We start from the raw sequence: 12,598 nt of genomic DNA on the forward strand, positions 1-12,598 counted from the left end.
AAAATATAATTTATTAATTTTAATAATTTTTTTGCAAGCGTAAAGTCGAAATTTTAAAGGATAACCTAAAAATATGTTAAGTTTCGCAAAGAAAATGAAATATCCTTTAATTTGATACCCAACAACCTATATTTTTGATAAAATAATAAAAGATAACCTCAAAAATGACAGATAGTAGTCGCCATCTTTGTTGTTTTTAATTTTGTTATATCTTCGAAGATATTTAAGATAAATCCAGCGTGTTTGGATTTAAATGATTCGATTTTACATTTTAAATCGATTACAAATATAATTGATTCATTTTAATAATTTTTTTGCAAGCGTAAAATCGAAATTTTAAAGGATAACCAAAAAATATGTTAAGGTTCATAAAGAAAATGAAATATCATTTAATTTGATACCCAACAACCTATAATTTCGATAAAATAATAAAAGATAACCTCAAAAATGACAGATAGTAGTCGCCATCTTTGTTGCTTTTAATTTTGTTATACCTTCGAAGCTATTTAAGATAAATCCACCGTGTTTGGACTTAAATGATTCAATTTTTAATTTTAAATCGATTGAAAATGTAATTGATTTATTTTAATTTTTTTTTGACAGCTTAAAATCAAAATTTTAAAGGATAACCAAAAAATATGTTAAGTTTCGCAAAGAAAATGAAATATCCTTTAATTTGATACCCAACAACCTATATTTTTGATAAAATAATAAAAGATAACCTCAAAAATGACAGATAGAAGTCGCCATCTTTGTTGGTTTTAATTTTGTTATATCTTCAAAGCTATTTAAGATAAATCCACCGTGTTTGGACTTAAATGATTCAGTTTTTAATTTTAAATCGATTAAAAATGTAATTGATTCATTTTAATTTTTTTTTTGACAGCGTAAAATTGAATAACCTAAAAGTATGTGAAGTTTCGTAAAGATAATGAAATATCTGTTGATTTGATACCCAACAAACTATATTTTTAGTAAAATAACAAAAAATAACCTCAAAAAATGACAGTTATTAGCCACCATCTTTAATTTTTTAACTCTACATAACTTGGAGAATATTTCCAATAAACCCATCGTGTTTAGACTTAATGATTGGATTTTAACTGTTCATCCAACACAATAAGAATCAGTTAGAAAATAGAAAAAAATTGTTTTCTAAGAATTAATTAGTTCAAATCGTTACTGACCCGGATCTATTTTCAACCCAACCCAAGTAAACTCTTCAGCAGGATATTTAAACGGATCCAAACCGAAATAGATTTTGTTATTTGCATGAATGACGATCCGCACCCATTCAATGTAACACCACACCTGGTTTTAAATCTAAATTTCAAAACAAATTCCTAATAACACAAACTCTAACCTACGAAAAATTAGACAGCAAATTATATTAATCATAAATAATGTTATGAACGATTAAAAATTTTATGGACCACCCTATAGATACCATTTATGCCGTTATTCGTACTTCCAACCTTTACGACTGCGATAATTTTTGCGGTTTTTACGACTTTCCCCATTTTAATACGCGATACCGTTTTTGATCGATCTGTTTTATCATTGAAAATTTTTATAGTTTTAAAAAAAAGTTTTATCTCACCTCTTTTTTAAACAGCATAAAATCAACTCGACGAAGCCGGTTTGAGTTTCAGCGGTTAAAGCCGTTTCGATACGCTTTAAAAGTTCCACATTGACAGCATCAAACCGATCATCTCGAAAATATAACCCCATCAATCAAAATTAATCATTTTGATAAATCGGTTAAAAGTTTGAAGGAAAAGAAAATAAATTTGAGCAATTTTTACAACATGCACCATGCAAGATATAAATTTTTGTACATTGAGAAAAACATACCCTTTTGGGTACGGTCCTGAAGTATTTGGAGGTGGCGCAGCCATCGCCAAAGCTTTGTACCTAGCTTGTTCATTTGTAGGCAATACAATATCGACACTTCTTGATCTTAACGCGACATTTGGTCCAACTGGAACTTCCAAACTAACTCCGGAATGTTGTAACTCTTCAGTTTTTTGTTGCGAAACTTTCGAAAAGCACGAATCGACGGAAGCGGCTCGGTCCCTTTTTAAATCGGGAACTTGAAGGTAAATATCTCTAACAACCAAACCGGGAATGGTCACGTGATCACCTTCGGATAAAGCACCCTCGGAAGTTCCATCCGAGGCAGCCTCCGATAAATTCTCGACATTTTCTAAAGAATTTCCGGTTGGATCTCCGAAAAACGCTTCTTGGCGCTGAATTGATTTTCTTCTTTCAACTATCGGAGGCGGCGTGATATCATCGGCTGGGAAATATTCGATAATTGGAGAGGTTGGAATCGGAGGTGGAGATTGAATTGGTGGAGATGGAATGGTTGGAGATAAAGTTACCGTTATCGAACACCCGGGATTACGATGATGAAATTGTTCTTGAGATGTTTCATCGTCAATTTCTAGTTCACTCGATGAAGTATCGCTAAAATTTGCGTAATAATCCGGAGGTTCTGGTGGGATCTCGTCCGCAGCGTGAAGCTTATTGTACTCTTCGAGACAAACACAATGGACACAACTGACTTTCGTCGAAGATCTTCGCCGTTGAAACCGTTTGGGGACTTCCAAAAAATTCGTTGTGGATTCTTCACTTCCACCAGAATCGACACTTCGAGATCTTTGTTGCGTTTGAGGGACTCTTAGGAGAGAATTTGGACCCAAATCGGATGATTGTTGTTGTTGTTGACGTTTCGCCTCCAATTGGATCTCATCGAAAGAAGCCGAACGGACCTGTTTGGGCACTTCAAGGCTGCTTTGAGTCTTCATTTCTGCGCCTGTTGGTGTCCTCGATCTTTTAAACGTCGTTCGCAGCCTGTTCATCTCTTTAACATTATTTCTGCAAATAAATTTTTCTTTCGATTTTTAATAAATATTATTATAATAAACGAAATCGAGATGCATCATAAAACAAGATTCCAGATTGATTTAAAACTAAAAATTCTTTTATTAATAATAATTAAACAATAAATTCTATAAATAAAATTATCCTTTATGTTTCAAAACACTTCTTGAGGTTAAACTTTTTTGTGATTCTTCAATTAATGATGTACTTTGTTTGGATATTTTTTTGATTTTCAACTTACTGGTTGATTTTCTTTTGGGTTTGATCAAGTATTGTTTTAATTTTCCTTTTAAATCGGAATACTCTTTAGATTGGGGGCCCAAAAACGGCTTAAAATTTGTATAAATCGAATCGTCGTCTTTTTCGTACGCGACGAAAGTGTAAATTTTAAACGGATTTAATATTTCCGTTGCGTACATGTTGGGTTTTCGATTTTTAACCTCGAAAATGAGACCATCTTCATCGGAAAAAACGAAATCTTCAGTTAAATCGAATCCGCTTATTCGAGATAAATAATCTAATAATATTTTGATGTAACAATCTGGATTGAAAAACTCGGTTTCATTGGATTCCTTTTCGCGATTAAAATATCTAAATGCAGCAAACATTTTTTTAATGACAAGTGAATTTGATGTTTTGACGTTTTTTTGAAGGAAAACGCGATATTATTACGATCATATTGAGTGGGATGAAAAAAAATTTATCGAAAATAATTTTAAAAGAAAGAGTTTCGTGAAGGAAATGAAATATCCTTTAATTTGATACCCAACAACCTATATTTCCGATATAATAATAAAAGATAACCTCAAAAAATGACAGATAGTAGTCGCCATCTTTGATGTTTTTAATTTTATTATATCTTCGAAGCTATTTAAGATAAATCTATTGATTTATTTTAATAATTATTAAAATAAATATAATTAATTAATATATAATTAATTAATTTTAATAATTTTTTTGGAAGCGTAAAATCGATATCTTAAACGTTAACCTAAAAATATGTTAACTTTCGTAAAGAAAATGAAATATCCTTTAATTTGATACCCAACAACCTATATTTTCGATAAAATAATAAAAGATAACCTCAAAAATGACAGATAGTAGTCACCATCTTTGTTGGTTTTAATTTTGCTATATCTTCGAAGATATTTAAGATAAATCCATCGTGTTTGGACTTAAATGATTCGATTTTACATTTTAAATCGATTAAAAATGTAATTGATTCATTTTAATATTTCTTTTTGGAAGCGTAAAATCGAAATTTTAAAGGATAATCTAAAAATATGTTAAGTTTCATAAAGAAAATGAAATATCCTTTAATTTGATACCCAACAACCTATATTTTCGATAAAAAAATAAAAGATAACCTCAAAAAATGACAGATGGTAGTCGCCATCTTTGTTGTTTTTAATTTTGTTATATTTTCAAAGCTATTTAAGAAAAATCCACCGTGTTTGGACTTAAATGATTCAATTTTTAATTTTAAATCAATTGAAAATGTAATTGATTCATTTTAATAATTTTTTTTGGATGTGTAAAATCGAAATTTTAAAGGATAGCCTAAAAATATGTTTAGTTTCGCAAAGAAAATGAAATATCCTTTAATTTGATACCCAACAACCTATATTTTTGATGAAATAATAAAAGATAACCTCAAAAATGACAGATAGTAGCCGCCATCTTTGTTGCTTTTAATTTTGTTAATTTTCGAGGATATTTAAGCTAAATCCATCGTGTTTGGACTTAAATGATTCGATTTTTAATTATAAAACGATTAAAAATGTAATTGATTGATTTTAATGATCTTTTTGGAAGCGTAAAATCGAAATTTTAAAGGATAACCTAAAAATATGTTAAGTTTCGTAAAGAAAATGAAATATCCTTTAATTTGATACCCAACAACCTATATTTTCGATAAAATAATAAAAGATAACCTCAAAAAATGACAGATGGTAGTCGCCATCTTTGTTGTTTTTAATTTTGTTATATCTTCGAAGCTATTTAAGATAAATCCATTGTGTTTGGACTTAAATGATTTGATTTTTAATTTTAAAACGATTAAAAATGTAATTGATTGATTTTAATGATCTTTTTGGAAGCGTAAAATCGAAATTTTAAACGATAATCTAAAAATATGTTAAGTTTCGCAAAGAAAATGAAATATCCTTTAATTTGATACCCAACAACCTATATTTTCAATAAAATAATAAGAGATAACCTCAAAAAATGACAGATGGTAGTAGCCATCTTTGTTGTTTTTAATTTTGTTATATCTTCAAAGCTATTTAAGATAAATCCATTGTGTTCGTACTTCAATGATGCGATTTTTAATTTTAAATCGATTAAAAATATAATTGATTCATTTTTATTTTTTTTTTGGAGGTGTAAAATCGAAATTCTAAAGGATAACCTAAAAATATGTTAAATTTCGCAAAGAAAATGAAATATCCTTTAATTTGATACCCAACAACCTATATTTTCGATAAAAAAATAAAAGATAACCTCAAAAAATGACAGATGGTAGTCGCCATCTTTGTTGTTTTTAATTTTGTTATATTTTCAAAGCTATTTAAGGTAAATCCATTATGTTTGTACTTCAATGATGCGACTTTTAATTTTAAATCGATTAAAAATATAATTGATTCATTTTTATTTTTTTTTTGGAAGTGTAAAATCGAAATTTTAAACGATAATCTAAAAATATGTTAAGTTTCGCAAAGAAAATGAAATATCCTTTAATTTGATACCCAACAACCTATATTTTTGATAAAATAATAAAAGATAACCTCAAAAATGACAGATAGTAGTCGCCATCTTTGTTGTTTTTAATTTTGTTATATCTTCGAAGCTATTTAAGATAAATCCATCGTGTTTGGACTTAAATGATTCGATTTTTAATTTTAAATCGATTGAAAATGTAATTGATTCATTTTAATTTCTTTTTTGACAGCGTAAAATCGTAATTTTAAAGGATAACCTAAAAATATGTCAAGTTTCGCATAGAAAATGAAATATCCTTTAATTTGATACCCAACAACCTATATTTTTGATGAAATAATAAAAGATAACCTCAAAAATGACAGATAGTAGTCGCCATCTTTGTTGGTTTTAATTTTGTTATATCTTCGAAGCTACTTAAGATAAATCCACCGTGTTTGGACTTAAATGATTCAATTTTTAATTTTAAATCGATTGAAAATGTAATTGATTCATTATAATTTTTTTTGGAAGTGTAAAATCGAAATTTTAAAGGATAGCCTAAAATATGTTAAGTTTCGCAAAGAAAATGAAATATCCTTTAATTTGATACCCAACAACCTATATTTTTGATAAAATAATAATGGATAACCTCAAAAATGACAGATAGTAGCCGCCATCTTTGTTGTTTTTAATTTTGTTATATCTTCGAAGCTATTTAAGAAAAATCCACCGTGTTTGGACTTAAATGATTCAATTTTTAATTTTAAATCGATTGAAAATGTAATTGATTCATTTTAATAATTTTTTTTGGAAGCGTAAAATCGAAATTTTAAAGGATAGCCTAAAAATATGTTTAGTTTCGCAAAGAAAATGAAATATCCTTTAATTTGATACCCAACAACCTATATTTTTGATAAAATAATAATGGATAACCTCAAAAATGACAGATAGTAGCCGCCATCTTTGTTGTTTTTAATTTTGTTATATCTTCGAAGCTATTTAAGATAAATCCATTGTGTTTGGACTTAAATGATTTGATTTTTAATTTTAAATCAATTAAAAATATAATTGATTGATTTTAATAATTTTTTTCGAAGTGTAAAATCGAAATTTTAAAGGATAACCTAAAAATATGTTAAGTTTCGTAAAGAAAATGAAATATCCTTTAATTTGATACCCAACAACCTATATTTTCGATATAATAATAAAAGATAACCTCAAAAAATGACAGATAGTAGTCGCCATCTTTGTTGTTTTTAATTTTGTTATATCTTCGAAGCTATTTAAGATAAATCCATAGTGTTTGGACTTAAATGATTTGATTTTTAATTTTAAAACGATTAAAAATGTAATTGATTGATTTTAATGATCTTTTTGGAAGCGTAAAATCGAAATTTTAAAGGATAACCTAAAAATATATTAAGTTTCGCAAAGAAAATGAAATATCCCTTAATTTGATACCCAACAACCTACATTTTTGATAAAATAATAAAAGATAACCTCAAAAATGACAGATAGTAGTCGCCATCTTTGTTGTTTTTAATTTTGTTATATCTTCGAAGCTATTTAAGATAAATCTATTGTGTTTGGACTTAAATGATTCGTTTTTAATTTTAAATCGATTGAAAATGTAATTGATTCATTTTATTTTTTTTTTGATAGCGTAAAATCGTAATTTTAAATGATAACCTAAAAATATGTTAAGTTTCGCAAAGAAAATGAAATATCCTTTAATTTGATACCCAACAACCTATATTTTTGATAAAATAATAAAAGATTACCTCAAAAAATGACAGATAGCAGTCGCCATCTTTGTTGTTTTTAATTTTGTTATATCTTCGAAGCTATTTAAGATAAATCCATCGTGTTTGGACTTAAATGATTCGATTTTTAATTTTAAATCGATTGAAATTATAATTTCCTTTTCGCGATTAAAATATGTAAAAGCGACAAACATTTTTTTAATGACAAGATAATTTGTTGTTTTGACGTTTTATTGAAGATTTTCTTTAGGTTTTTTGTTAGCTAAGCGCGACATAAACACATCGTACCCAAGACAAATCGTGTTGTCGTATAAAACGCGATATTTTCTTGGTAAAAAATAAAAATTAATAAACTGAGCGGAAGGCCAGATCGTTATTTCAGCGAAATACAACGGCCACATTCTTAATTCAACGTAATTCTTGAATTCCTCCAAGTTCATGTGATTTAATAAAGCGTAAGTTCCGAAAAACACGGTCATATCGAGCGGGATTCCAAAAAATTGGTCGAAAATAATTTTAAAAATTATTATTTTTAGGGCATTTCCCGGAAAAATTTTGTCTAAAAGGATGTACCAGAAATGGCTCACACTTCCCATAGTCGCACCAACAATAGCCATATTTTTAGTGCGATTTACATCAAAATCTTTATCAATTTCCATTGTAGTTTCGTATTTTTGCTCGATAACATCTCCAATCGATGCCAAACAAGAAGCCAAAGTTATATTCGTGTAAATTAAATATTTTTGGGTAAACGCTAATTTGAAAATATTTAATATTCTAAACTTAGCTTTCGATTTTTTTAATTTCGACGGATAATTTGAATAAAATAAACCGATTTTAAACCAACGATTCATTTTTAAAATAATTATTAATTAAAGTGACAACGTCAAAAGTTAATTATAAAAAAAACATTATTTTAAATCGATATTCCACGATAATAAAGCAAATAAAGGTAAATTTAATATTTACGTGGTTTTGGAAACGTAAATGGAAAACTGGCGTTAATGACTATTTCGATAAACGTAAATAAATGAATACCCATAAAAAAATAACCCTTCAAATATAGGTTATGACAGTTTGGTTATTTTCTGGTTAAAATAATTTTTAAAATAAAATCTTTATTTTCACAATTTAATTCAATATTGATGTATAATCAACTCATAAAGTAATGCACCAAAAGAGTGAAAATAAGAAGTTATTTATAATTAAAAAGTTCATTCAAATTTATTCGGATTAATTAACTAAAAGTCAATTTGTAAAGTAAACCTGTACCGTTATTGGATTTTTCCCTGAACAATACCATCCCAACCGCAAAACGTGCAACATAGAGAGTCAGCTTCCAGTTCGCATACCGATTTTTCTATTGAATTCGAAAAAAATGCTAAGGGAGGATATCCGTGTTCACCGTCCAAAAAATCGCCAACAAAACATCAATTGGGGACATAAAACCCGGAAACGCAAGCCTTTTTCGCTGGTTCTGTATCCGGCGAGAGCTTTCCTTTTTCACGCGATTTTCCACCCCGTACGCAACGTGGGGCTTTTCCGCACGCGATATGCAAACAATCTACATTTTTTTTTTGTATTTTTTTCCACCCCCGTGCAGTTTTACGCGTGACGAAATTATGTAAAAAATCGCCCGGTTGGGGGTCTGCAATTAGACTAAATCTAAATTATTACGGTTCTGATAATTTTTTTTCATGTCATTTATTATACAACACACACATAGTAACGCAATTTCTGATATGAATTATTTATGTTCGTTCTTTATTCTTTCACGAATTTGGTCGATATTTTTGTATTATCAAATGGAAATGTAAAAATAAAATTTCCAAAGAAATAATAACTCAACAATTGGACATAAATTGATCATCATATACGTATTCTAGGGCGTCGGTTGCAAACAACCTCGGCTTAGTGAAACTTTTCCCGTTAAATAAGCCGAGGGCGCCTGCGGCCGAGGCATTAGAGTATGTGTTGTCTAACATGGCATCAATTATAATGCCGAGGTCGCTTGCGGCCGAGGCATTAGAGTATGTGTTGTGTAATATGCAACAATTGTACTGCCGAGGTCGCCTGCGGCCGAGGCATTAGAGTATGTATTGTCTAACATGGTATCAATTATAACGCCGAGGTCGCTTGCGGCCGAGGCATTAGAGTATGTGTTGTCTAACATGGTATCAATTATAACGCCGAGGACGCTTGCGGCCGAGGCATTAGAGTTAGTGTTGTGTAATATGGCATCAATTGTAGCGCCTCGGTCGCAAACAACCTTGGCTCAGCGAAATATCATTTCGCATTCCGTCCTAATTAAACCGAGGCCGTCAGCGGCCGATTCATTAGAGTATGTGTTGTGTAATATGGCATCAATTGTAGTGCCGAGGTCGCCTACGGCCGAGGCATTAGAGTATGTGTTGTGTAATATGGCATCAATTCTAGCGCCTCGGTTGCAAACAACCTTGGCTTATCAAAATATCATTTCGCATTCTGTCCTAATTAAGCATAACATGGCATCAATGATAATGCCGAGGTCGCTTGCGGCCGAGGCATTAGAGTATGTGTTGTGTAATATGCAACAATTGTACTGCCAAGGTCGCCTGCGGCCCAGGCATTAGAGTATGTGTTGTCTAACATGGTATCAAATATAACGCCGAGGTCACTTGCGGCCGAGGCATTAGAGTATGTGTTGTGTAATATGACATCAATTGTAGTGCCGAGGTCGCCTGCGGCCGAGGCATTAGAGTATGTGTTGTGTAATATGGCATCAATTCTAGCGCCTCGGTCGCAAACAACCTTGGCTTAGCAAAATATCATTTCGCATTCTGTCCTAATTAAGCCGAGGCACTAGAGTATGTATTGTCTAACATGGCATCAATTAGAGTGCCAAGGTCGTTTGCGGCCGAGGCATTAGAGTATGTATTGTCTAATATGGCATCAATTGTAGCGCCTAGGCCGCAAGCCACGTCGGATTAGTAAAACGACATTGTACTTTTCTGTTCTACAGAGTGGGGCAGTCAAACCGCACTATTTAAAACTATTAAAAAAGTATTATGAAACATAAATTTAATTTTTTGTTTGCAACAAATATGAAGACAAAAGATGAAATTTTTTATAGAAGCAGGAAAAAATGTACAGGGTGTCCCAATTTCGATGTACGCATAGGGTATCTCCTAAACTAAAAGACATAGAAAAAAAGTAGTTTACATGTTATGATCTCGTTTTTTAAGAAAATGCTAATGCCGAAAGCTCCTGGAGTATTATAAATAAAACATTATATGGGCAACTTTTTACGAAGAATTCAGTGCCCTAGGTAGAATTTTTTTCCCATCTTTTATTTTCGATATTGGGCGTAACTTTATTTTTTTAAATGGAAACGATAGTTGGCTATGACCTAAAATAATTTGTTATTTTCTTCTGATAACAAATATATATAGTTTGTGGGGTATATTTCTTATAGTTATTGAATAATTAACAAAAATTCATTTTGTTCTATCTAAAACTAATGTAGTATGTATTTAAAAGTTAATGTATAGTAGACGCCACGAGAGCTGGCAGTAAATCATCATTTTCCGCTCTTACAAATGCCATACGTAGTTCACAAACCGCTAGAGAGTAATGTGTGTTGGAAAGAGATAGCATTAGTTTAATATGTCTGCTGTACAAGTCAAATGGCCACGCCGAAAAAGTACGTCTGTTCTTCTAAGGGATGTAACTCTATAATTATAACCTCAAATCGAAACGTCTTGTGAGCGTTGTCATGAATCTGTTAATGTTTTTACAAGCCGAAAATGTTTTCTTTGAAAGGAAAATCATTAAATAATATCTTTGACAATGTTTGACATATAACCTCCATTACTAACATAACCTACATTTAAATGTATGTGGTGAAATAATCTAAGTCGTACGTCCATATCTTGATTTATACCATTTTTAAGCGATCTGTCACTGCCAGCTCTCGTGGTTTCTACTATAGCTATGGTGATAACCATACATACTATGATGGAACATAATGTATCGAATAATTGCCAAAGTTTGTATTTAATAATTAGATAACAACTCTGGCATTATGTGCTGGTACGAAGCACCAGCATGTTAAGTGTCAAAGTATAACAAAACTGAATAAAACTTTACAATGCACTTCGAATATTATGAAAAATGTAACATGATGGAATGCTATATATTATCAGATAAGCCGGTTAACCTTCAGCCGGTTAGCAGAAAATTTAATAGATTTTTGGTCCTTCCAAAACCACGTGCAAAAACATACCAAAATGACCTGCAAGAAGATGAACTCAATGTGTTGGCTTCAGTTGCGATAAATCCATCAACATCTTCCAGAGAAATTGAACAAGACTTCATTATTTACGTGCTGGAGATGTCAATCGAAATGTCATCTGAACCGATGAAGTCTCTGAGTGTTCAAAGAAGATTGGGGTTCAATGTATGGTGTGCCCTTATAGATAATAGAATTTTGGCATATAGTATCTACCATAAAAACTTAAAGTCAGGTAAATACCTCAATATATTAAGGCAACACATTGAGCCTTTGGTCGACAATTTGCCATTAAATATATATCAAATGATATATTTTCAATATGACGGAGTACCAGCACATAACGCCAGAGTTGTTAGTGAATTTTTAAATACTACTACCAAGGACAGTAGAATCCAACAGGACTGCTACATCCATTGTTGTGGCAAACTACGTCACACCATCTTCCACGCCCAGCTGTTGTTATGGTCTATGCGTTTGCTGTGTATTTTTAGAGGTTATATCCTAGACGTATTCATATTATTTTTGAAGTTTTATGTTTTTAGACGTATTAATATCTGTCATAAAACCTGTAAACATACAGACAGTTACCAAGCGTGGCAAATAGTGTGACGTAGTGGACTACAAAAATACAATGGATGTAGCAGTTCTGTTAGATTCTACTACAAACTTTGGCAATAATTGGAAACAATGTTTTCAATCATGGTATGGTTATTACCATAGCAACATTAACTTTTAAATACATACATTAGTTTTAGATAGAACAAAATGAATTTTTGTTAATTATTCAATAACTAAAAGAAATATACCCCACAAACTATATACAGGGTGTCCCGTTAAGCGTACGGAGCGGCTGTATCTCTAGAACGGTAAGGTCAAGAGGTTTGGGAAAAAAATCCTTATAAGCAAAATGACCAAGAGAAATAGCTGGAAATTATTTTGAAGTTCATAATTCGACCGCTAGGGGGCGTAACTGCCA

The 12,598-nt window shown here is 30.8% G+C and overlaps 2 protein-coding genes across 8 annotated transcripts in view; both read right to left on the reverse strand.

Annotated features, from left to right (window-relative positions):
• Nucleotides 1–12,598, reverse strand: part of LOC111416457 (retinal degeneration A) — a 77,369-nt gene that overhangs the window by 31,530 nt on the left and 33,241 nt on the right. For all 7 annotated transcript variants that reach the window (XM_023048484.2, XM_023048482.2, XM_023048480.2 and 4 more), the window contains one exon: nucleotides 1,855–2,880. In XM_023048484.2, the coding sequence (XP_022904252.2) occupies nucleotides 1,855–2,864 (1,010 nt within the window). In that variant the 5' untranslated portion in view covers nucleotides 2,865–2,880. The remainder of the gene's footprint in view (nucleotides 1–1,854; nucleotides 2,881–12,598) is intronic.
• On the reverse strand, nucleotides 7,398–8,248 carry LOC139429375 (mpv17-like protein 2). Its single transcript, XM_071195075.1, has one exon. It carries the CDS (start codon nucleotides 8,201–8,203, stop codon nucleotides 7,580–7,582), a length of 624 nt encoding a protein of 207 aa, XP_071051176.1. The 5' UTR covers nucleotides 8,204–8,248; the 3' UTR covers nucleotides 7,398–7,579.

This window comes from Onthophagus taurus, chromosome 3 (genome assembly GCF_036711975.1).
Source record: "Onthophagus taurus isolate NC chromosome 3, IU_Otau_3.0, whole genome shotgun sequence".
Lineage (NCBI taxonomy): Eukaryota > Metazoa > Arthropoda > Insecta > Coleoptera > Scarabaeidae > Onthophagus > Onthophagus taurus.

Bases quoted from the DNA above. Each gene is read 5' to 3' on its own strand.
- LOC139429375 (XM_071195075.1), bottom strand. From the start codon at position 8,203: ATGAATCGTTGGTTTAAAATCGGTTTATTTTATTCAAATTATCCGTCG.